The sequence below is a fragment of the Salmo trutta genome, chromosome 13, assembly GCF_901001165.1.
Source record: "Salmo trutta chromosome 13, fSalTru1.1, whole genome shotgun sequence".
NCBI classification, from domain to species: Eukaryota; Metazoa; Chordata; class Actinopteri; order Salmoniformes; family Salmonidae; genus Salmo; species Salmo trutta.
The window spans coordinates 75,114,115-75,140,769 of NC_042969.1; the positions used below are offsets into that span (position 1 = coordinate 75,114,115).

Here is a 26,655-nt window from a genome sequence, read left to right on the forward strand (position 1 = left end):
TGTCTCACACTCTTGCTTTCTCTCTCTCTGTGTCACACTCTCGCTTTCTCTCTCTATGTCTCACTCTTTCTATTTCTCTCTCTCTATGTCTCACTCTTTCTATTTCTCTCTCTCTGTGTCTCACTCTCTATTTCTCTCTCTCTGTCTCACCCTCTCTCTCTTCCCACTCTCTACGCTCGACTGTCTTGCCCTGCATCTCTGTTTCTCTCTCCTCCCTCCCTTTCAGCTCTGACTTGGCGTGGAATGTCAGTGTGGAGAGCCAGATGGCATTGAATACTGGACCAGTCACACACACACACACACACACACACACACACACACACACACACACACACACACACACACACACACACACACACACACACACACACACACACAGAGAGACAGAGAGAAAGAGAGAGAGAGAGAGAGAGAGAGAGAGAGAGAGAGAGGGGGGAGCACTGAGGAAAAGAGGAAGAAGAGAGACAGAAAGGCAGAGAGTATATATACAAACTCAGAATACCTGAGTGCTCATGTGGTTTAGGTTATGCCTTCTTATGACATGCCACACATTAGCGAAGATGTGTAATTACGTTGGAGGTTTGGCTTCATAGCAGACATATTCACCAGTCCTCTCAGCTCTGTGAAGGGCAGGCCCAGTGACCACAGATGACTCAGATTACTGACTCTTCCTCTGCAAGACCCATCAGCTCAGAATGAAATGCCCATGTTGAATTTTGCAAATGGCCAGAGACTAAGATATCCCAAAAAGAGAAATGGGGAGGAATTTATCGGCCATATGTTCAGAATGACATGCCAAGATCCAAGGTTATGCAAGTCACCAGGGATCACTCTGTTGTGCCAATCAAAGTAGACAGTGCCCTCACACACACACACACACTTTTGACTGAGGCAAGAGCCACAGCAATGACTTCCCTTTCTATAAATAATATATTTTCAGAAATTGCCATCTGCATGATGAGAGACAGAGCAGAGCAGTGGGATGACAGACAGGATGACAGGTGGAGGTGGATGAGAGGGGGAGGTGAGAGTGGGATGACAGACAGGATGACAGGTGGATGAGAGACAGAGCAGAGCAGTGGGATGACAGACAGGATGAAAGATGGATGAGAGGGGGAGGTGAACAGTGGGATGACAGACAGGATGACAGGTAGATGAGAGGGGGAGGTAACAGTGGGGTGACAGACAGGATGACAGGTGGATGAGAGGGGGAGGTGAACAGTGGGATGACAGACAGGATGACAGGTGGATTAGAGGGGGAGGTGACAGTGGGGTGACAGACAGGATGACAGGTGGATGAGAGGGGGAGGTGAACAGTGGGATGACAGACAGGATGACAGGTAGATGAGAGGGGGAGCTGAACAGTGGGATGACAGACAGGATGACAGGTGGATGAGAAGGGGAGGTGAAAAGTGGGATGTCAGACAGGATGACAGGTGGATGAGAGGGGGAGGTGACAGTGGGATGACAGACAGGATGACAGGTGGATGAGAGGGGGAGGTGACAGTGGGATGACAGACAGGATGACAGGTGGATGAGAGGGGGAGGTGACAGTGGGATGACAGACAGGATGACAGGTGGATGAGAGGGGGAGGTGACAGTGGGATGACAGACAGGATGACAGGTAGATGAGAGGGGGAGGTAACAGTGGGGTGACAGACAGGATGACAGGTGGATAAGAGGGGGAGGTGAACAGTGGGATGACAGACAGGATGACAGGTGGATGAGAGGGGGAGGTGACAGTGGGGTGACAGACAGGATGACAGGTGGATGAGAGGGGGAGGTGAACAGTGGGATGACAGACAGGATGACAGGTGAATGAGAAGGGGAGGTGACAGTGGGATGACAGACAGGATGACAGGTGGATGAGAGGGGGAGGTGAACAGTGGGATGACAGACAGGATGACAGGTAGATGAGAGGGGGAGCTGAACAGTGGGATGACAGACAGGATGACAGGTGGATGAGAAGGGGAGGTGAAAAGTGGGATGTCAGACAGGATGACAGGTGGATGAGAGGGGGAGGTGACAGTGGGATGACAGACAGGATGACAGGTGGATGAGAGGGGGAGGTGACAGTGGGATGACAGACAGGATGACAGGTGGATGAGAGGGGGAGGTGACAGTGGGATGACAGACAGGATGACAGGTGGATGAGAAGGGGAGGTGACAGTGGGATGACAGACAGGATGACAGGTGGATGAGAGGGGGAGGTGACAGTGGGATGACAGACAGGATGACAGGTGGATGAGAGGGGGAGGTGAACAGTGGGATGACAGACAGGATGACAGGTGGATGAGAGGGGGAGGTGACAGTGGGATGACAGACAGGATGACAAGTGGATGAGAGGGGGAGGTGACAGTGGGATGACAGGTGGATGAGAGGGGGAGGTGAACAGTGGGATGACAGACAGGATGACAGGTGGATGAGAGGGGGAGCTGAACAGTGGGATGACAGACAGGATGACAGGTGGATGAGAGGGGGAGGTGAACAGTGGGATGACAGACAGGATGACAGGTGGATGAGAGGGGGAGGTGAACAGTGGGATGACAGACAGGATGACAGGTGGATGAGAGGGGGAGGTGACAGTGGGATGACAGACAGGATGACAGGTGGATGAGAGGGGGAGGTGAACAGTGGGATGTCAGACAGGATGACAGGTGGATGAGAGGGGGAGCTGAACAGTGGGATGACAGACAGGATGACAGGTGGATGAGAGGGGGAGGTGAACAGATAATAAGACAGTAATACACAGAGAGAAAATAATATGGGAAGATGAGAGAACACGAAAGAGAGAAATGTCAAATATCAAAATGTGTGTGTGTGTGTGTGTGTGTGTGTGTGTGTGTGTGTGTGTGTGTGTGTGTGTGTGTGTGTGTGTGTGTGTGTGTGTGTGCATCAGAGAGTAGCAGGAAACAGATGCAGTAAACACACCCATCACAATAATGATAACAATGACAGTCTACCAGAGAGAGAAAGAGATGGAGGGAAAACAAGATGGAGAAAATGAGACAGATAAAAGGAGAGACAGAATGACTGTTAGACAGTCAACATAGTCACACTGAAATAAGGAGAGAGTGTCTCAGTGTAGTCTGACCACTCCGATGCTCCTAGGTCTGAGACTGGGCACCAGCGAAAGCAAACCTCTGGCCCCAAGCAGGACCTCCCTGACACTCCAGATAATTACATAGCAGACAATCCCAGAGGGAGCAGTGAGACTGAACATCTTGTAGCTCCAAATCCCACACTGCATAACCACAGCTAATCACTTCAACTAACAACAGCTCATATTCTCTTCTCACATTCCCCTCTTCTTCATAGCAATTATTGCTTATGTTTTTCACTGATGTGCTAACTAGAAAATACTAGGGGGTAAGAGAGGGGAGAGGGTTCATTTCACAAGACAAAGTGGTATCATTTTCTGATGCAGCCAAAACTGCATTTTTTGGGGGGGGAATGAGCTGTTGACAAGAGAAATGTGATTATTATGGATGGTTCCTGCCAGCTAGATCTGTTGAGGAGAGAAGTGTGTCTGAATCATATGTCTATGTGTCATGCTTTTCTGCCCTGTATTCACAATGATCTAATGGGAACTGTGGAGCTGGAGGGAATAGCTAACATTTACACTAGAGACTCAGTTAATTCAGGAGGCCATCTTTATTTAACAGAAGGCCTTAATGAATGAATAATGAACAATAGGAAACTCCAGACTGTTTGTTGCATCATCATTCCCTTGGTTTGGTTGGATGTTCAGTCAGTGGGCGTTGCTCTCACCTCTTTGGGGACAGGGTGCAGTCGATGGCAGGCCGCTTGGTTTTGGGGATGGCGTAAAGGGGGTAACGGTCGCCATGGCGAATCATCACCTGGATAGACAGCAGCTTGTAGTCCGCAGGGCTGTGTCCTGGGAGGGGAGAGAACCATGTATATTCACCATCACCATCATCACCACCATCACCATCATCACCATCACCACCACCATCATCACCATCACCACCACCACCATCATCACCATTACCACCACCATCATCATCACCATCACCACCATCATCATCATCACCATCATCACCACCACCATCATCACCATCACCACCACCATCATCACCATCATCACCAAAATCATCATCATCACCATCACCACCACCATCATCACTAAAATCATCATCATCACCACCATCACCATCAACACCATCATCACCATCATCATCCCCATCATCATCATCATCATCACCACCATCACCACCACCATCATCATCACCACCAGCATCACTAAAATCATCATCATCACCACCATCAACATCACTAAAATCATCACCATCATCACCATCACCACCATCATCATCATCAACATCACCATCAACTAACCATGACCCTTTATCCTCTCTATCCTCTAACCATGACCCCTCATCCTCTCTATCCTCTAACCATGAACCTTTATCCTCTCTATCCTCTAACCATGAACCTTTATCCTCTCTATCCTCTAACCATGACCCTTTATCCTCTCTATCCTCTAACCATGACCCTTTATCCTCTCTATCCTCTAACCATGACCCTTCATCCTCTCTATCCTCTAACCATGACCCTTCATCCTCTCTATCCTCTAACCATGACCCTTCATCCTCTCTATCCTCTAACCAAGACCCCTCATCCTCTCTATCCTCTAACCATGACCCTTCATCCTCTCTATCCTCTAACCATGACCCTTCATCCTCTCTATCCTCTAACCATGACCCTTCATCCTCTCTATCCTCTAACCATGACCCTTCATCCTCTCTATCCTCTAACCATGACCCTTTATCCTCTCTATACTCTAACCAAGACCCCTCATCCTCTCTATCCTCTAACCATGACCCTTCATCCTCTCTATCCTCTAACCATGACCCTTCATCCTCTCTATCCTCTAACCATGACCCTTCATCCCTCTCCTCTACATACCGGTCATCCTCTCTATCCTCTAACCATGACCCTTTATCCTCTCTATCCTCTAACCATGGCCCTTCATCCTCTCTATCCTCTAACCATGACCCTTCATCCTCTCTATCCTCTAACCATGACCCTTCATCCTCTCTATCCTCTAACCATGACCCTTCATCCTCTCTATCCTCTAACCATGACCCTTTATCCTCTCTATCCTCTAACCATGACCCTTCATCCTCTCTATCCTCTAACCATGACCCTTTATCCTCTCTATCCTCTAACCATGACCCTTCATCCTCTCTATCCTCTAACCATGACACTTCATCCTCTCTATCCTCTAACCATGACCCTTTATCCTCTCTATCCTCTAACCATGACCCCTCATCCTCTCTATCCTCTAACCATGACCCTTTATCCTCTCTATCCTCTAACCATGACCCTTCATCCTCTCTATCCTCTAACCATGACCCTTCATCCTCTCTATCCTCTAACCAAGACCCTTCATCCTCTCTATCCTCTAACCATGACCCTTTATCCTCTAACCATGACCCCTCATCCTCTCTATCCTCTAACCATGACCCTTTATCCTCTCTATCCTCTAACCATGACACTTTATCCTCTAACCATGACCCTTCATCCTCTCTATCCTCTAACCATGACCCTTCATCCTCTCTATCCTCTAACCATGACCCTTCATCCTCTCTATCCTCTAACCATGACCCTTTATCCTCTCTATCCTCTAACCATGACCCTTCATCCTCTCTATCCTCTAACCATGACCCTTCATCCTCTCTATCCTCTAACCATGACCCTTCATCCTCTCTATCCTCTAACCATGACCCTTCATCCTCTCTATCCTCTAACCATGACCCTTCATCCTCTCTAACCATGACCCTTCATCCTCTCTATCCTCTAACCATGACACTTTATCCTCTCTATCCTCTAACAATGACCCTTCATCCTCTCTATCCTCTAACCATGACACTTTATCCTCTCTATCCTCTAACCATGACACTTTATCCTCTCTATCCTCTAACCATGAACCTTTATCCTCTCTATCCTCTAACCATGACCCTTTATCCTCTCTATCCTCTAACCATGACACTTTATCCTCTAACCATGACCCTTCATCCTCTCTATCCTCTAACCATGACCCTTCATCCTCTCTATCCTCTAACCATGACACTTTATCCTCTCTATCCTCTAACCATGAACCTTTATCCTCTCTATCCTCTAACCATGACCCTTTATCCTCTCTATCCTCTAACCATGACCCTTTATCCTCTCTATCCTCTAACCATGACCCTTCATCCTCTCTATCCTCTAACCAAGACCCTTTATCATCTCTATCCTCTAACCATGACCCTTTATCCTCTCTATCCTCTAACCATGACCCTTCATCCTCTCTATCCTCTAACCATGACCCTTCATCCTCTCTATCCTCTAACCATGACCCTTCATCCTCTCTATCCTCTAACCATGACACTTTATCCTCTCTATCCTCTAACCATGACCCTTTATCCTCTCTATCCTCTAACCATGACCCTTCATCCTCTCTATCCTCTAACCATGACCCTTCATCCTCTCTATCCTCTAACCATGACCCTTCATCCTCTCTATCCTCTAACCATGACCCTTCATCCTCTCTATCCTCTAACAATGACCCTTCATCCTCTGTATCCTCTAACCATGACCCCTCATCCTCTCTATCCTCTAACCATGACACTTTATCCTCTCTATCCTCTAACCATGACCCTTCATCCTCTCTATCCTCTAACCATGACCCTTTATCCTCTCTATCCTCTAACCATGACCCTTTATCCTCTCTATACTCTAACCATGACCCTTCATCCTCTCTATCCTCTAACAATGACCCTTCATCCTCTGTATCCTCTAACCATGACCCCTCATCCTCTCTATCCTCTAACCATGACCCTTCATCCTCTCTATCCTCTAACCATGACACTTTATCCTCTCTATCCTCTAACCATGACACTTTATCCTCTCTATCCTCTAACCATGGCCCTTCATCCTCTCTATCCTCTAACCATGACCCTTTATCCTCTCTATCCTCTAACCATGACCCTTCATCCTCTCTATCCTCTAACCATGACACTTTATCCTCTCTATCCTCTAACCATAACCCTTTATCCTCTCTATCCTCTAACCATGACCCTTCATCCTCTCTATCCTCTAACCATGACCCTTCATCCTCTCTATCCTCTAACCATGACCCTTCATCCTCTCTATCCTCTAACCATGACCCTTCATCCTCTCTATCCTCTAACCATGACCCTTCATCCTCTCTATCCTCTAACCATGACCCTTCATCCTCTCTATCCTCTAACAATGACCCTTTATCCTCTCTATCCTCTAACCATGACACTTTATCCTCTCTATCCTCTAACCATGACCCTTTATCCTCTCTATCCTCTAACCATGACCCTTCATCCTCTCTATCCTCTAACCATGACACTTTATCCTCTCTATCCTCTAACCATGACCCTTTATCCTCTCTATCCTCTAACCATGACACTTTATCCTCTCTATCCTCTAACCATGACCCTTCATCCTCTCTATCCTCTAACCAAGACCCTTCATCCTCTCTATCCTCTAACCATGACCCTTTATCCTCTCTATCCTCTAACCATGACCCTTTATCCTCTCTAACCATGACCCTTTATCCTCTCTATCCATGACCCTTTATCCTCTAGCAAACTATGACCCAACCCCAGCCTATCAATTATCTTTACATAACCCAAAACATCTGGTGTACACACTAGAGGTCGACCAATTAATCGGAATGGCCGATTAATTAGGGCTGATTTCAAGTTTTCATAACATGGACACCGATTATGGCCGATTACATTGCACTCCACGAGGAGACTGCGTGGCAGGCTGACCACCTGTTACGTGAGTGCAGCAAGAAGCCAAGGTAAGTTGCTAGCTAGCATTAAACTTATCTTATAAAAAACAATCAATCTTAACATAATCACTAGTTAACTACACATGGTTGATGATATTACTAGTTTATCTAACGTGTCCTGCATTGCATATAATCGATGCGGTGCCTGTTAATTTATCATTGAATCACAGCCTACTTCGCCAAACGGGTGATTTAACAAGCGCATTCGCGAAAAAAGCACTGTCGTTGCACCAATGTGTACGTAACCATAAACATCAATGCCTTTCTTAAAATCAATACACAAGTATATATTTTTAAACCTGCATACTTAGTTAATATTGCTTACTAACATGAATTTATTTTAACTAGGGAAATTGTGTCACTTCTCTTGGGTTCTGTGCAACAGAGTCAGGGTATATGCAGCAGTTTGGGCCGCCTGGCTCGTTGCGAAATGGGGGAAGACTATTTCTTCCTAACAAAGACAGCCAACTTCGCCAAGCGGGGATGATTTAACAAAAGCGCATTTGCAAAAAAAGCACAATCGTTGCACGACTGTACCTAACCATAAAAATCAATGCCTTTTTTTAAATCAATACACAGAAGTATATATTTTTTAACCTGCATATTTAGTTAAAATAAATTAATGTTAGCAGGCAATATTAACTAGGGAAATTGTGTCACTGCTCTTGTGTTCATTGCACGCAGAGTCAGGGTATATGCAACAGTTTGGGCCGCCTGACTCGTTGCGAACTAATTGGCCAGAATTTTACATAATTATGACATAACATTGAAGGTTGTGCAATGTAACAAGAATATTTAGACTTAGGGATGCCACCCGTTAGATAAAATATGGAACGGTTCCATATTTCACTGAAAGAATAAACGTTTTGTTTTCAAGATGATAGTTTCCGGATTCGACCATATTAATGACCTAAGGCTCGTATTTCTGTGTGTTATTATATTATAAATAAGTCTATGATTTGATAGAGCAGTCTGACTGAGCGGTGGTAGGCACCAGCAGGCTCGTAAGCATTCATTCAAACAGCACCTTCCTGCATTTGCCAGCAGCTCTTCGCAATGCTTCAAGCATTGCGCTGTTTATGACTTCAAGCCTATCAACTCCCGAGGTTAGGCTGGCAATACTAAAGTACCTATTAGAACATCCAATAGTCAAAGGTATATGAAATACAAATCGTATAGAGAGAAATAGTCCTATAATTCCTATAATAACTACAACCTAAAACTTCTTACCTGGGAATATTGAAGACTCGTGTTAAAAGGAACCATCAGCTTTCATATGTTCTCATGTTCTGAGCAAGGAACTCAAACGTTAGCTTTCTTACATGGCACATATTGCACTTTTACTTTCTTCTCCAACACTTTGTTTTTGCATTATTTAAAACAAATTGAACATGTTTCATTATTTATTTGAGACTACATTTATGTTATTTATGTATTATATTAAGTTAAAATAAAAGTGTTCATTGTTCATTCAGTATTGTTGTAATTGTCATTATTACAAATAATTGTCATTATTACAAATGTTTTGGTCCTCCAATAACCGGTATCGGTATCGGCGTTGAAAAATCATAATCGGTTGACCTCTAGTACACACATCTAAACGTCCCGTATTTTCCACATGGCTAAGTCTTCCTTGTTACCTGCTGACTGACTCCCTAAGGTTCTGTTATAAAACCTCCGCTTTGACCTATCTTCACTGATTGGTTGAGCCAATGGCTAACATGTTAGCAGACTGCAAAGGACTGAAACATTGCTCTTTCTTCCCAGTTACCAATGGAACAGCAGATTAGACTGTGTGTGTGCGTGTCTCACCCTCCCAGGCCTGTTCAGAGTGGTTGGGGGTGTTGCAGTAGCCATAAGCCTCAGCGATAGGGTCTGGTTCAGGAGCCTCTGTGTTGGGGACAGGGATCACTCTCTTCCTGCTCTTCCCTTGGCCCTGGCCTTGACCCTGGGGGGGCCGCTCCTCACCCATGGGTGTAGTGGGGATTAGGTGGACTGGAGAGAGAAGAGAGGGGGGAGTATAAACATTTTCAAATTACTTTAATGGGCCAATTCCTCAATGTTTGACAGATTGTGAGGGAGAGAGAGACTGAATGAAATAGCAGAGAATGAAGGATTGAGTGAGAGAAAGAGAGCGAGAGAGAAGTATAGCGAGAGAGACACACACCACTGACATCCATTTCTCAAAGGACTCTCCTTTATTAAGGTCTATAAAGTCTATTAACCTCCCCTCAGCCCAGCCTCAGCCCAGCCTCCCCCTCAGCCCATCATGTTCCCAGCCTCCTCCTCAGTCCAGCCTCAGCCCATCCTGTCCCCAGCCTCCTCCTCAGCCCATCATGAGCCCAGCTTCAGCCCAGCATGTCCACAGCCTTAGCCCATCATGGCCCCAGCCTCCTCCTCAGCCCAGCCTCAACCCATCATGTCTCCAGCTTCAGCCTCAGCCCAGCCTCCTCCTCAGCCCAGTCTCAGCCCATCATGTCTCCAGTTTTAGCCCCAGCCCAGCCTCAGCCCATCATGACCCCAGCTTTAGCCCAGCATGTCCCCAGCCTCAGCCCATCATGTCTCCAGCTTCAGCCTCAGCCCAGCCTCCTCCTCAGCCCAGTCTCAGCCCATCATGTCTCCAGTTTTAGCCCCAGCCCAGCCTCTGCCCATCATGACCCCAGCTTTAGCCCAGCATGTCCCCAGCCTCAGCCCATCATGTCTCCAGCTTCAGCCTCAGCCCAGCCTCCTCCTCAGCCCAGCCTCAGCCCATCATGTCTCCAACTTCAGCCCAGCCTCCTCCTCAACCCAGCCTCAGCCCATCATGTCCCCAGCCTCCTCCTCAGTCCAGCCTCAGCGCTAGCCCAGCCTCTGCACCTCATGTCCCCAGCTTCAGCCCATCATGTCTCCAGCTTCAGCCTTAGCCCAGCCCTCTCCTCAGCCCAGTTTCAGCCCATCATTCCCCAGCTTCAGCCCAGCATGACCCCAGCCTCAGCCCATCATGTCTCCAGCTTCAGCCTCAGCCCAGCCCTCTCCTCAGCCCAGTTTCAGCCCATCATACCCCAGCTTCAGCCCAGCATGTCCCCAGCCTCAGCCCATCATGACTCCAGCTTCAGCCTCAGCCCAGCCTCCTCCTCAGCCCAGCCTCAGCCAATCATGTCTCCAACTTCAGCCCAGCCTCCTCCTCAGTCCAGCCTCCCCGCCCCTCAGCCCAGCCTCCCCTCAGCCCAGCCTCAGCCCATCATTACCCCAGCCTCCTCCTCAGTCCAGCCTCAGCCCAGCCTCCCCTCAGCCCAGACTCAGCCCATCATGACCCCAGCCTCCTCCTCAGCCAAAACTCAGCCCAGTTCATCTACATGTGAACAGCAGTAGAACCCTGTACAAAACCCCTCACCAATAACCCAGGGTTGCCTTGACAACCATTGACCTGTGACTCCAAGGCCAGGCGGCCCAATGGGAGAGAGCGGTGTGGGAACTACTGCAGTCCCCTTCAGAAACACAGGCCAGTCAGTTAGCATCAGTATAGACTCACTGGTCAGTCAGCATCAGTATAGACTCACCAGTCAGTTAGCATCAGTATAGACTCACTGGTCAGTCAGCACCAGTATAGACTGTCAGTTAACATCAGTATAGACTCACTGGTCAGTTAGCATCAGTATAGACTCACTGGTCAGTTAACATCAGTATAGACTCACTGGTCAGATAGCATCAGCATAGACGGTCAGTTAGCATCAGTATAGACAGTCAGTTAACATCAGTATAGACTCACTGGTCGGTTAGCATCAGTATAGACAGTCAGTTAATGCTCAAACGGTCAGAAACAGACTCCATGAGGGTGGTATGAGGGCCCGACGTCCACAGGTGGGGGTTGTGCTTACAGCCCAACACCGTGCAGGACGTTTGGCAATTGCCAGAGAACACCAAGATTGGCAAATTCGCCACTGGCGCCCTGTGCTCTTCACAGATGAAAGCAGGTTCACACTGAGCACGTGACAGACGTGACAGTCTGGAGACGCCGTGGAGAACGTTCTGCTGCCTGCAATATCCTCCAGCATGACCGGTTTGGCGGTGGGTCAGTCATGGTGTGGGGTGGCATTTCTTTGGGGGGCCGCACAGCCCTCCATGTGCTCGCCAGAGGTAGCCTGACTGCCATTAGGTACCGAGATGAGATCCTCAGACCCCTTGTGAGACCATATGCTGGTGCGGTTGGCCCTGGGTTCCTCCTAATGCAAGACAATGCTAGACCTCATGTGGCTGGAGTGTGTCAGCAGTTCCTGCAAGAGGAAGGCATTGATGCTATGGACTGGCCCGCCCGTTCCCCAGACCTGAATCCAATTGAGCACATCTGGGACATCATGTCTCGCTCCATCCACCAATGCCACGTTGCACCACAGACTGTCCAGGAGTTGGCGGATGCTTTAGTCCAGGTCTGGGAGGAGATCCCTCAGGAGACCATCCGCCACCTCATCAGGAGCATGCCTGGCGTTGTAGGGAGGTCATACAGGCACGTGGAGGCCACACACACTACTGAGCCTCATTTTGACTTGTTTTAAGGACATTACATCAAAGTTGGATCAGCCTGTAGTGTGGTTTTCCACTTTACTTTTGAGTGTGACTCCAAATCCAGACCTCCATGGGTTGATAAATTGGATTTCCATTGATTATTTTTGTGTGATTTTGTTGTCAGCACATTCAACTATGTAAAGAAAAAAGTATTTCATAAGATTATTTCTTTCATTCAGATCTAGGATGTGTTGTTTAAGTGTTCCCTTTATTTTTTGGAGCAGTATATTTTTATGTACATATTCTTATTCATTCCTTTACACTTGGGTGTATAAGGTAGTTGTTGTGAAATTGTTAGATTACTTGTTAGATATTACTGCATGGTCGGAACTAGAAGCACAAGCATTTCACTACACTCGCATTAACATCTACTAACCATGACATATACAATTTGATTTGATTTGTATAGACTAACCGGTCAGTTAGCATCAGTATAGACTCACTAATCAGTTAGCATCAGTATAGACAGTCAGTTAGCATCAGTATAGACAGTCAGTTAGCATCAGTATAGACTAGAGGTCGACCGATTAATCGGAATGGCCGATTAATTGGGGCCGATTTCAAGTTTTCATAACAATTGGAAATCGGTATTGTTGGACGCCGATTTGGCAGAATTTTTTTTTTTAGACCATTATTTAACTAGGCAAGTCAGTTAAGAACACATTCTTATTTTCAATGACGACCTAGGAACGGTGGGTTAACTGCCTTATTCAGGGGCAGAAAGACAGATTTTTACCTTGTCAGCTCAGGGATTCAATCTTGCAACCTTACGGTTAACTAGTCCAACGCTCTAACCACCTGCTTTACATTGCACTCCACGAGGTTACGCAAATGCAGTAAGAAGCTAAGGTAAGTTGCTAGCTAGCATTAAACTTATCTTATAAAAAACAATCAATCAATCATAATCACTAGTTAATCTAGCCTGTCCTGCGTTGCATATAATCGCTTAGGTACACGTTGCTCCAACCATAAACATCAATGCCTTTCTTAAAATCAATACACAAGTATATATTTTTAAACCTGCATATTTAGTTAATATTGCCTGCTAACATTAATTCATTTTAACTAGGGAAAATGTGTCACTTCTCTTGCAAACAGAGTCAGGGTATATGCAGCAGTTTGGGCCGCCTGGCTCGTTGCGAACTGTGAAGACTATTTCTTCCTAACAAAGACAGCCGACTTCACCAAACGGGGATGATTTAACAAAAGCGCATTTGCGAAAAAAGCACAATCGTTGCACGACTGTACCTAACCATAAACATCAATGCCTTTCTTAAAATCAATACACAGAAGTATATATTTTTAAACCTGCATATTTAGCTAAATTAATTCCAGGTTAGCAGGCAATATTAACCAGGTGAAATTGTGTCATTTTGCGTTCATTGCACGCAGTCAGGGTATATGCAACACTTTGGGTAATTTGTCAGAATTTTACGTAATTATGACATAACACTGAAGGTTGTGCAATGTAACAGGAATAACGTTTTGTTTTCGTGATGATAGTTTCCGGATTTGACCATATTAATGACCTAAGGCTCGTGTTTCTGTGTGTTATTATGTTATAATTAAGTCTACGATTTGATAGAGCAGTCTGACTGAGCGATGGTAGGCACCAGCAGGCTCATAAGCGTTCATTCAAACAGCACTTTCGTGCATTTTGCCAGCAGCCATTCGCAATGCTTCACGCATTGCGCTGTTTATGACTTCAAGCCTATCAACTCCCGAGATTAGGCTGGTGTAACCCATGTGAAATGGCTAGCTAGTTAGCCGGGTGCGCGCTAATAGCGTTTCAAACGTCACTCGCTCTGAGACTTGGAGTAGTTTTTTCCCTTCCTCTACATGGGTAACGCTGCTTCGAGGGTGGCTGTTGTCGATGTGTTCCTGGTTCGAGCCCAGGTAGGAGCGAGGAGAGGGACGGAAGCTAAACTGTTACACTGGCAATACTAAAGTGCCTATAAGAACATCCAATAGTCAAAGGTATATGAAATACAAATCGTATAGAGAGAAATATTCCTATAATTCCTATAATAACTACAACCTAAAACATCTTACCTGGGAATATTGAAGACTCATGTTAAAAGGAACCACCAGCTTTCATATGTTCACATGTTCTGAGCAAGGAACTTAAATGTTAGCTTTTTTACATGGCACATATTGCACTTTTACTTTCTTCTCCAACACTTTGTTTTTGCATTATTTAAATCAAATTGAACATGTTTCATTATTTATTTGAGGCTAAATTGATTTTATTTATGTATTATATTAAGTTAAAATAAGTGTTCCTTCAGTATTGTTGTAATTGTCATTATTACAAATAAATATATATTTTTTTAAATCGACCGATTAATCGGTATCGAGGTTTTTTGGCCCTCCAATAATCGGCATCGGCGTTGAAAAATCATAATCGGTCGAACCTCTAGTATAGACTCACTGGTCAGTTAGCATCAGTATATATAGTCAGTTAGCATCAGTATAGACTCACTGGTCAGTTAGCATCAGTATATATAGTCAGTTAGCATCAGTATAGACGATCAATTAACATCAGTATAGACTCACCAGGCAGTTAGCATCAGTATAGACAGTCAGTTAGCATCGGTATAGACTCACTGATCGTTAGCATCAGTAAAGACAGTCAGTTAGCATCAGTATAGACAGTCAGTTAGCCTCAGTATAGACTTACTGATCGGTTAGCATCAGTATAGACAGTCAGTTAGCATCAGTATAGACTCACTGGTCAGTCAGCACCAGTATAGACTGTCAGTTAACATCAGTATAGACTCACTGGTCAGTTAGCATCAGTATAGACTCACTGGTCAGTTAACATCAGTATAGACTCACTGGTCAGTTAGCCTCAGTATAGACTCACTGATCGGTTAGCATCAGTATAGACAGTCAGTTAGCATCAGTATAGACTCATCGGTCAGTTAGTATCACTATAGACTCACCGGTCAGTTAGTATCAGTATAGACTCACTGATTGGTTAGCATCAGTATAGAGTCACTGATTGGTTAGCATCAGTATAGACAGTCAGTTAGTATCACTATAGACTCACCGGTCAGTTAGTATCAGTATAGACTCTCTGGTCGGTTAGCATCAGTATAGACACTCAGTTAGTATCAGTATAGACTCTCTGGTCGGTTAGCACCAGTATAGACAGTCAGTTAGCATCAGTATAGACAGTCAGTTAGTATCAGTATAGACTCACCGGTCAGTTAGTATCACTATAGACTCACTGATCGGTTAGCATCAGTATAGAGTCACTGATTGGTTAGCATCAGTATAGACAGTCAGTTAGTATCAGTATAGACTCACTGATCGGTTAGCATCAGTATAGAGTCACTGATTGGTTAGCATCAGTATAGACAGTCAGTTAGTATCAGTATAGACTCACCAGTCAGTTAGCATCAGTATAGACTCACCAGTCAGTTAGTATCAGTATAGACTCACCGGTCAGTTAGTATCAGTATAGACTCTCTGGTCGGTTAGTATCAGTATAGACTCACTGATCGGTTAGCATCAGTATAGACAGTCAGTTAGCATCAGTATAGACAGTCAGTTAGTATCAGTATAGACTCACCGGTCAGTTAGTATCACTATAGACTCACTGATCGGTTAGCATCAGTATAGAGTCACTGATTGGTTAGCATCAGTATAGACAGTCAGTTAGTATCAGTATAGACTCACTGATCGGTTAGCATCAGTATAGAGTCACTGATTGGTTAGCATCAGTATAGACAGTCAGTTAGTATCAGTATAGACTCACCAGTCAGTTAGCATCAGTATAGACTCACCAGTCAGTTAGTATCAGTATAGACTCACCGGTCAGTTAGTATCAGTATAGACTCTCTGGTCGGTTAGTATCAGTATAGACTCACTGATCGGTTAGCATCAGTATAGACAGTCAGTTAGCATCAGTATAGACAGTCAGTTAGTATCAGTATAGACTCACTGGTCAGTTAGTATCAGTATAGACTCTCTGGTCGGTTAGCACCAGTATAGACAGTCAGTTAAAATCAGTATAGACTCACCGGTCAGTTAGTATCAGTATAGACTCACTGATCGGTTAGCATCAGTATAGGCAGTCAGTTAGTATCAGTATAGACTCACCGTTGATGAGAGAAAGGAGGAGGAAGTGTATTCTGAGATCTGCTCACTGGGTAGAGGGGAAGACACACACTGGAACCCATTCACTGAACTGGTCCCCTCTCCCCGCACACACACACTCACCGACAAACACACATGACAGCGCACTAGGCAGACCCATGGCCCTATTACAGGCCTGCTCACTGCCCTGGTCTTGTAACGGACTGCCCAGACTATGTAAGAGCACACATACTGAAGAAACACGCAAGCCACACAATCCCAGGTCATCAACGCCAACTCACACACCCGCAAACACACAGAGTTGTGTTCAAGCTTGGAGCATGAACACACACACACACACACACACACACACACACACACACACACACACACACACACACACACACACACACACACACACACACACACACAGGGTACCAAAGCAACACACATGCAAGCCTACAGTACGTACACGACATCAGGGGGCCATGTCTAAGTAACAACTAGCTAGCCTTAAGAAACGTACATAAAGAAACGTACAGCAGGGCCAGTAATTAGGGGAAGAGCAGGTAGTTCTGACTGTATGCATTGGCTGAGAGTTGAAAAAGGTGAGAGCTTCCTTCCAGCCTTACACCTCAGTGTTTTACTAGCCTGTACTGTGGTAAAGAGTCAGCTGCTACAGTAAACCTTAAACACACAGGATGGACCGTGAATGACCTTCCTCCTTCTCTTCCTCCCCTCCAACTCTCCCACCAGAGAAATAAAACAGGGCCGTTTCCAAATGGTGAGGGATAGAGAAAGAGGGAGGGAGAGAAAGAGGGAGAAAGGTATCTAGAATAAACATAATGTGTGGCCTTGGCAGGCAAAGCCATCCATCCTGGAGAAGAGTAGCATCCTAATGCTCAACCCACACATTTAATTAAGCCCCAGTGTTAGTGATACCGTGCTAAAACAACACCAGATATACTGCAATTCAGAGGAGAAAATCATTTTAAGATAGCTAGGTGGCACTATCACATCTCAGTCATAGTCAGTATCAGCAAGGTGTTAGTTCACAAACTGCAATTCCTCTCAGCCTACTAGACTTGGACTGCATGCATTTCAAATTAACATTACAAAACATACTTTTATAATACCACACACCACTGCCACGACGAATACCACACACTACTGCCACGACCAACACCACACACTACTGCCACGACCAACACCACACACTACTGCCACGACCAACACCACACACTACTGCCACGACCAACACCACACACTACTGCCAAGACGAATACCACACACTACTGCCACGACCAACACCACACACTACTGCCACGACCAACACCACACACTGCTGCCACGACCAACACCACACACTACTGCCAACACGAACACCACACACTACTGCCACGACCAGCACCACACACTACTGCCACGACCAACACCACACACAACTGCCAAGACCAAAACCACACACTACTGTCACGACCAATACCACACACTTCTGCCACAACTAACACCACGGCCAATATCACACACTACTGCCACAACCAATACCACACACTACTGCCACGACCAATACCACACACTTCTGCCACAACTAACACCACGGCCAATATCACACACTACTGCCACGACCAATACCACACACTACTGCCACAACCAATATCACACACTACTGCCATGACGAACACCACACACTACAGCCACGACCAACACCACACACTACTGCCACGACCAGCACCACACACTACTGCCACGACCAATACCACACACTACAGCCACGACCAACACCACACACTACTGCCACGACCAATATCACACACTACTGCCACAACCAACACCACACACTACTGCCACGATGAACACCACACACTACTGCCACGACCAATACCACACACTACTGCCACGACCAAAACCACACACTACATCCACGACCAACAAAACACACTACTGCCACGACCAATACCACACACTACTGCCACGACCAATACCACAAACTACTGCCACAACTAACACCACGACCAATATCACACACTACTGCCACAACCAATACCACACACTACTGCCACGACCAACACCACACACTACTGCCTCGACCAATACCACACACTTCTGCCACAACGAACACCACACACTACTGCCACGACCAATACCACACACTACTGCCACGACCAATACCACACACTACTGCCACGACCAATACCACACACTACTGCCACGACCAATACCACAAACTACTGCCACAACTAACACAACAACCAATATCACACACTACTGCCACAACCAATACCACACACTACTGCCACGACCAACACCACACACTACTGCCACGACCAATACCACACACTTCTGCCACAACTAACACCACACACTACTGCCACGACCAATACCACACACTACTGCTACGACCAGCACCACACACTACTGCCACGACCAATACCACACACTACTGCTACGACCAACACCACACACTACTGCCACAACCAACACCACTGCCACGACTAATACCACACACTACTGCCAAGACCAACACCACTGTCACGACCAATACCACACACTACTGCCACGACCAATACCACTGCCAAGACTAATACCACACACTACTGCCACGACCAGCACCACACACTACTGCCACGACCAACGCCACACACTACTGACACGACCAACACCACACACTACTGCCACGACCAACACCACACACTACTGCCACGAGCAATACCACACACTACTGCCACGACCAGCACCACACACAACTGCCACAACCAATACCACACACTACTGCCACGACCAATACCACACACTACTGCCAAGACCAACACCACTGCCACGACCAATACCACACACTACTGCCAAGACCAACACTACTGCCACGACCAATACCACACACTACTGCCAAGACCAACACCACTGCCACAACCAATACCACACACTACTGCCAAGACCAACACCACACACTAATGCCACGACCAATACCACACACTACTGCCACGACCAGCACCACACACTACTGCCACGACCAATACCACACACTACTGCCACGACCAGCACCACACACTACTGCCACGACCAATACCACACACTACTGCCAAGACCAACACCACACACTACTGACACGACCAATACCACACACTACTGCCACAACCAATACCACACACTACTGCCACCACCAATACCACCAATACCACATACTTTCCTATATCTATACTTTCATACATTCCTGTTGTCTATACTTTCCTAAATTCCTGTATCTATACTTTCCTATATTCCTGTATCTATACTTTCCTATATTCCTGTAGTCTATACTTTCCTATATTCCTGTATCTATACTTTCCTATATTCCTGTAGTCTATACTTTCCTATATTCCTGTTGTCTATACTTTCCTATACTCCTGTAGTCTATACTTTCCTATATTCCTGTAGTCCATACTTTCCTATATTCCTGTAGTCTATACTTTCCTATATTCCTGTAGTCCATACTTTCCTATATTCCTGTAGTCTATACTTTCCTATATTCCTGTTGTCTATACTTTCCTATATTCCTGTAGTCCATACTTTCCTATATTCCTGTAGTCTATACTTTCCTATATTCCTGTAGTCTATACTTTCCTATATTCCTGTAGTCTCTATACTTTCCTATATTCCTGTATCTATACTTTCCTATATTCCTGTAGTCTATACTTTCCTATATTCCTGTAGTCTATACTTTCCTATATTCCTGTAGTCTATACTTTCCTATATTCCTGTAGTCTATACTTTCCTATATTCCTGTAGTCTATACTTTCCTATATTCCTGTAGTCTATACTTTCCTATTTTCCTGTAGTCTATACTTTCCTATATTCCTGTAGTCTATACTTTCCTATATTCCTGTAGTCTATACTTTCCTATATTCCTGTTGTCTATACTTTCCTATATTCCTGTAGTCTATACTTTCCTATATTCCTGTATCTATACTTTCCTATATTCCTGTAGTCTATACTTTCCTATATTCCTGTAGTCTATACTTTCCTATATTCCTGTAGTCTATACTTTCCTATATTCCTGTTGTCTATACTTTCCTATATTCCTGTAGTCTATACTTTCCTATATTCCTGTAGTCCATATTTTCCTATATTCCTGTAGTCCATACTTTCCTATATTCCTGTAGTCTATACTTTCCTATATTCCTGTAGTCTATACTTTCCTATACTCCTGTAGTCTATACTTTCCTATATTCCTGTAGTCTATACTTTCCTATATTCCTGTAGTCTATACTTTCCTATATTCCTGTAGTCTATACTTTCCTATATTCCTGTAGTCTATACTTTTCTATATTCCTGTAGTCTATACTTTCCTATATTCCTGTTGTCTATACTTTCCTATATTCCTGTAGTCTATACTTTCCTATATTCCTGTAGTCTCTATACTTTCCTATATTCCTGTATCTATACTTTCCTATATTCCTGTAGTCTATACTTTCCTATATTCCTGTAGTCTATACTTTCCTATATTCCTGTAGTCTATACTTTCCTATATTCCTGTAGTCTATACTTTCCTATATTCCTGTAGTCTATACTTTCCTATATTCCTGTAGTCTATACTTTCCTATTTTCCTGTAGTCTATACTTTCCTATATTCCTGTAGTCTATACTTTCCTATATTCCTGTAGTCTATACTTTCCTATATTCCTGTTGTCTATACTTTCCTATATTCCTGTAGTCTATACTTTCCTATATTCCTGTATCTATACTTTCCTATATTCCTGTAGTCTATACTTTCCTATATTCCTGTAGTCTATACTTTCCTATATTCCTGTAGTCTATACTTTCCTATATTCCTGTTGTCTATACTTTCCTATATTCCTGTAGTCTATACTTTCCTATATTCCTGTAGTCCATATTTTCCTATATTCCTGTAGTCCATACTTTCCTATATTCCTGTAGTCTATACTTTCCTATATTCCTGTAGTCTATACTTTCCTATACTCCTGTAGTCTATACTTTCCTATATTCCTGTAGTCTATACTTTCCTATATTCCTGTAGTCTATACTTTCCTATATCACTGCTGATGTTATCGCGTCCCCCTCTCTCCATGACTTTATCTCCTCTTCCATTCCCTCTTCTGTCGTCTCCTGTCGTTCTTCTCTTCTATCTCTCTCTCCAGCTGTTTTTGTTCCCCTCCTTCTCCATCCTCTGTTTCGCTATGCATCACACCTCTCTTCCTGTGGGACTCCCGGCCGCTTGTCAAACAGTTGTCACGCCTCTGCTGCCATGGTGACCCCAGTCCAGGCAGTGTCAGAGTCACGGCAAACCATCTGTCATCGTCTGTCTGGATCACACACCATAATCAATCAGGTTTCAGAAAACAAATTGAAAGCCATGCTTCAATACACTGGCTTGTTTCCCCAATGTTCAAATAAAGAAAAGAAATATGGAGGGAGTGAGTCAGGGACGGCAGGAGGAAGAGGAACAGTGAGAGAAGTAGCATATGAAAGAACAGACCAAAACAGAAAGATAAGAGTCAGAGACTAAAATAGAAAAAGAGAGAGATGAGAGGGAGGAAAAGTGGTGGAGAAAGAGGGATGACAATCAATGAAACATGAAGCGCTGGTGTCCCACTGGGCCTTCCCCTGGCTCCTTGGCTGTACTAGAGGATAATGACCTGCAGGCTGATGAATAAGTTATGACAGCCTCTCTCCAACACACAGACAACCTACAGATCACATGACAGGGAAGGAGAGGACGCGAACACAGACCATACTTTGATTACGTAAATATCATGTTCTCTCAAGTGATTGACAACTACATCAAGAGTCAAGACACATGCTCAATGACAAAGTAAGGGACCCGTAAAAAGCCTAGCATATGCATGTGCATGAGTGGCTTGCACACACACACACACCACACGCGTGTACACACACTATGGTAACAATTACAGTGGGATTTAATGTTTTATTGCCTTTTGTTTTTGCTAAAGGAGAAGATTGGAGGGCAGGAGCGGAGAATGGTTTTAAGTAGTGGCATTAAAGTTACTTCAGCCTACAATCCCCCTCAGAGACACATCTGCCTTTGAGGGAGAGAGAGATGGAGAGGAGTTATGGCAGCAGGGTTCCAGAGTTCACACATTCTCAATGCAGTTAAGACACACACTCACAGTCACAGAATTCCAACCTCTTCAGAATTCCAACCTGTAAAGACTTGAGGGTAGAAAGCAGGGTACAGAGTGAGAGAGAAAGGTATGCACTGCACAGCATATTTCACATATATGTTATAATATGAGTTTACATATTGAACCTGTGTAGCTGTACTGTACTATATGGCCACAGTTCAATAAGTAATACAGGGGGAAGGAGCCTAAAAGGGGCGTTGGGACGGAGCCGGGGGGATTTTCTGGCAAATGCACAGCCCAAAACGCTATCTCTGCAGCACTGGGTTGCACAGTAATCCGGTGTGTGTGTGTGTGTGTGTGTGTGTGTGTGTGTGTGTGTGTGTGTGTGTGTGTGTGTGTGTGTGTGTGTGTGTGTGTGTGTGTGTGTGTGTGTGTGTGTGCTGGAGGGAGGGAGGGAGAGCAAGATGGATATTGAGTCCATATTTGAGCTGATAATACATGTTTGTCCAGATAAGAACTAATACTAGTGAAAAACACTTCATCACAGTCTGACATGGGTTTCAGGAACCCAGAATAATCAACATAATCTGGGACTAGGATTTTTTCCACCAAATATGGGTGTTACTTTTGCAGCTCAATAATATCCTCCAGTCTAGCCTACATTTGAATGATATTCTTTTCACATAACAGCTAAAGAACTCTTCTTCCCCTCCACCGACAGTAAGAGTCTTCCGTATCTAATCGACAGGGCCGGTTTCCTTGTACTCACTGGCATCGAGGACACTGTATCTGGACTATGCATAGGGGAGATGGTGTACAATGACCTAACGGTGGCGGAGGCCATTTCTACCGGCAGCGCCTGCCATTCCACAGCAGACACGTCATAGGAAGAACACTTAAAAGTATATCAGGGTATCATAGTGGACAGGTCTAGTCTACATAGAGAATGTCTCTAGAGGACGTGTCTTTGTTTCCATGTCACTGGGTCCCTTGGAGAACAAAACACAAGTGGCCAGATATAATACACACACACACCACGTGATCATACACAAACACACCTGGATATACACACCAAGTGCTCGTACACAAATTACAACCACAAATAATGGCAGAGGTAGAGACAGTACACAAACTTACAGAATTGGAGGCTGAGGCTCACGATGGCCAGCGCTGCCCCCACCACCACCAGGAGGATGAAGAGGTTTCTAGCCAGCATCCTGACATGTGATTGGTCCGTCTCCCTGTCAGTCAGCCACCCACACCTTGCCCCATTCCTGCTGTCTAAATAGACACAACAAAGACAAGCAACATCATGAAACAAACATGCCTATAACACGCCTCTAAACCAATAGAAGAAATAGAAAAAACGTTGCTGCACACAATGGTAAACAAGTTTGTACCATTTTCCACTATACATCCTGCCTTCTATGAATAGACATATGAGAGAGCATGGATCTAGGAACCATCAGGGAGGGAAAGGAAGAAAGAAAATGTAAAAAACCTACCATTTAGGTCAGTTATACACAACGCAACCCTGCTATTAGACAGACTAAAAATAAGAGCATGGCTAGATGAGGTAAAAGGGTGCCTCAATCCGAATCCTCAATCAGAATCCTCAATCAGAATCCTCAATGAGGAAATCAGAATCCTCAATCAGAATCCTCAATCAGAAGCCTCAATCAGAATCCTCAATCAGAATCAGAATCCTCAATCCGAATCCTCAATCAGAATCCTCAATCAGAATCCTCAATCAGAATCCTCAATGAGGAAATCAGAATCCTCAATCAGAATCCTCAATCAGAATCCTCAATCAGAATCCTCAATGAGGAAATCAGAATCCTCAATCAGAATCCTCAATCAGAATCCTCAATCAGAAGCCTCAATCAGAATCCTCAATCAGAATCCTCAATGAGGAAATCAGAATCCTCAATCAGAATCCTCAATCAGAATCCTCAATCAGAATCCTCAATGAGGAAATCAGAATCCTCAATCAGAATTCTCAATCAGAAGCCTCAATCAGAATCCTCAATCAGAATCCTCAATCAGAAGCCTCAATCAGAATCCTCAATCAGAATCAGAATCCTCAATCAGAATCCTCAATCAGAATCCTCAATGAGGAAATCAGAATCCTCAATCCGAATCCTCAATCAGAATCCTCAATCAGAATCCTCAATGAGGAAATCAGAATCCTCAATCAGAATCCTCAATCAGAATCCTCAATCAGAAGCCTCAATCAGAATCCTCAATCAGAATCAGAATCCTCAATCAGAATCCTCAATCAGAATCCTCAATCACCTCTCAGAAATTGCCTACATGACTGAGATGTTCTGTCAAGTCATGTTCATTATAAGGTTTATATGTGGACATAGGGAGTTCAAAACGTGGTAAACTAAACTGCCTCCAAAATCTTTTTGCTTTTCAATGTATAAATGTTTTATATGTAACCAGCCTGTATGTACAGTATGTTAAAGTGGTGAAACTCGTCTGTACAACTCCTGTAGTGCTTACTGCTGCATTGTAGTAGGCTACTGGAGAGGAGATACTGTTTCATGATGATTGCACTAATTAAAACAACGTTGACGCATTGTGACCGTTTGTCTGTTCGCCTCGGCTACATTTCTATGCTGACCAGCTGCAAGGGAAGGAATGATTTGGTAGCTAGCGAACTGGCTAACTGTAGCTAGATAATCTTGTTATAGCGAACACATGCACTATAGTAGCGTCTAGATTTCTGCATCAATACTACCGGTATAACAGTTAAAGTTACAGCTTGTAAAGCTAAATATGCGGTAATAAACGTGTTTTTTTTCTCGCGGAATCTACCTTAATAACGTCGTTATTACAAAACGCGAAGCCTTTGTTTACAATTGTACCTATTCAAGACAAAATCGTGGGAACACGCTAAGTAGCTAAACTGACTAACTAACATATTGCTTGCTGGTCGTTTATCTCGGATCATCTTACCCGGTAGTCTCAATCAGAAGTTGTACTCTTGTAGACTCCGTCGCGATGTGCTGTCGTGCTGGCTGTGCTGTCGTGCTGGCTGTCCTGCGTCCTGCCGGCTGACTCCACTGTGCTGTCCTAGCCACTGTGCTGTCCTAGCCTCCCGGTTTCATATGCTACTGAAATGTAATGGCTCGCTGCGCCGTCTCCCGGAAAACCTTCGCAATGCATTCGATTGCATCCCTCTTCTTTTGTCTCGCATCTCCACAATTGTGGCGTGAGACGTGGAGGACCGCCAGGTTAACCTGTCATCAACATTATTCTATGGCGATCAACCGATATGATGTTTTGATTTTAAAAAAAGTTACACCATTGCATCAAAATAGGAATGATTTTGCAGAGAAACAGCTGGCGCGTTCATTTTCCCGCCACATGTATCTACTTATACTAGTCCTAAAAATCAGTCAATGATTTTGATGATGATGATGTAGAAGAGGTGATCCCCCTGGCTGATGAAGAAAGGAGGGAAGTGAAGACAGGTGAGAGGGGGAGAAGAAAAGCAGCAAGAACCTCAAGGGTAGAAGAGAATGCTGGGAAGTTGTTAGAAATGAACACACACAAACTCACACACACAAATTCACACACATTCACATACACTACATATGCATACACACGCGCACTCGCGCATACCAGCATCAACACAAACACACGCACACACATATACTTTTACACTCATCATATGATGCTGTTGCTCTGTTCTTTATTTTACTCGTATTATCTATCCTGATGCCTTGTCACTTAACCCTGCTTTCATGTACATATCTACCTCAAATATCTCATACCCAAGCACATTGATCTGGTATTGGTATTCCCTGTATATAGCTCCACATTGATCTGGTATTGGTATTCCCTGTATATAGCTCCATTCTTGTGTAATTTATTCCACACACATTCACATACACTACATCGTAATTTTTTACCCTGCATCCAGGGGCGGAAATCCCGGGGGGGACGGGGGGACACGACCCCCCATCCTGGGAAAAATATGATTTGTCCCCCCCAATATATCACTGAAACATAACTATGTAATTTAAATAATATTAATAATACGCAATGAAAGCAATTGTGCTGATTATAGACACTTAATAGCGCGTTTTTAAGTTTCAAAAG

At 44.7% G+C, this 26,655-nt stretch overlaps 1 protein-coding gene across 1 annotated transcript in view; it reads right to left on the reverse strand.

Moving 5' to 3' along the window:
- The window catches only part of LOC115206530 (2-phosphoxylose phosphatase 1), a 29,334-nt gene extending 3,661 nt beyond the window's left edge, over positions 1–25,673 (reverse strand). The window contains exons 1-4 of the mRNA XM_029773631.1: positions 25,507–25,673; positions 23,680–23,823; positions 9,650–9,832; positions 3,772–3,898 (exon numbers count right to left, since the gene is read on the reverse strand). Of these exons, the coding sequence (XP_029629491.1) occupies positions 3,772–3,898; positions 9,650–9,832; positions 23,680–23,758 (389 nt within the window). The 5' untranslated portion in view covers positions 23,759–23,823; positions 25,507–25,673. The remainder of the gene's footprint in view (positions 1–3,771; positions 3,899–9,649; positions 9,833–23,679; positions 23,824–25,506) is intronic.
- Between the last annotated feature and the right edge of the window lie 982 nt (positions 25,674–26,655).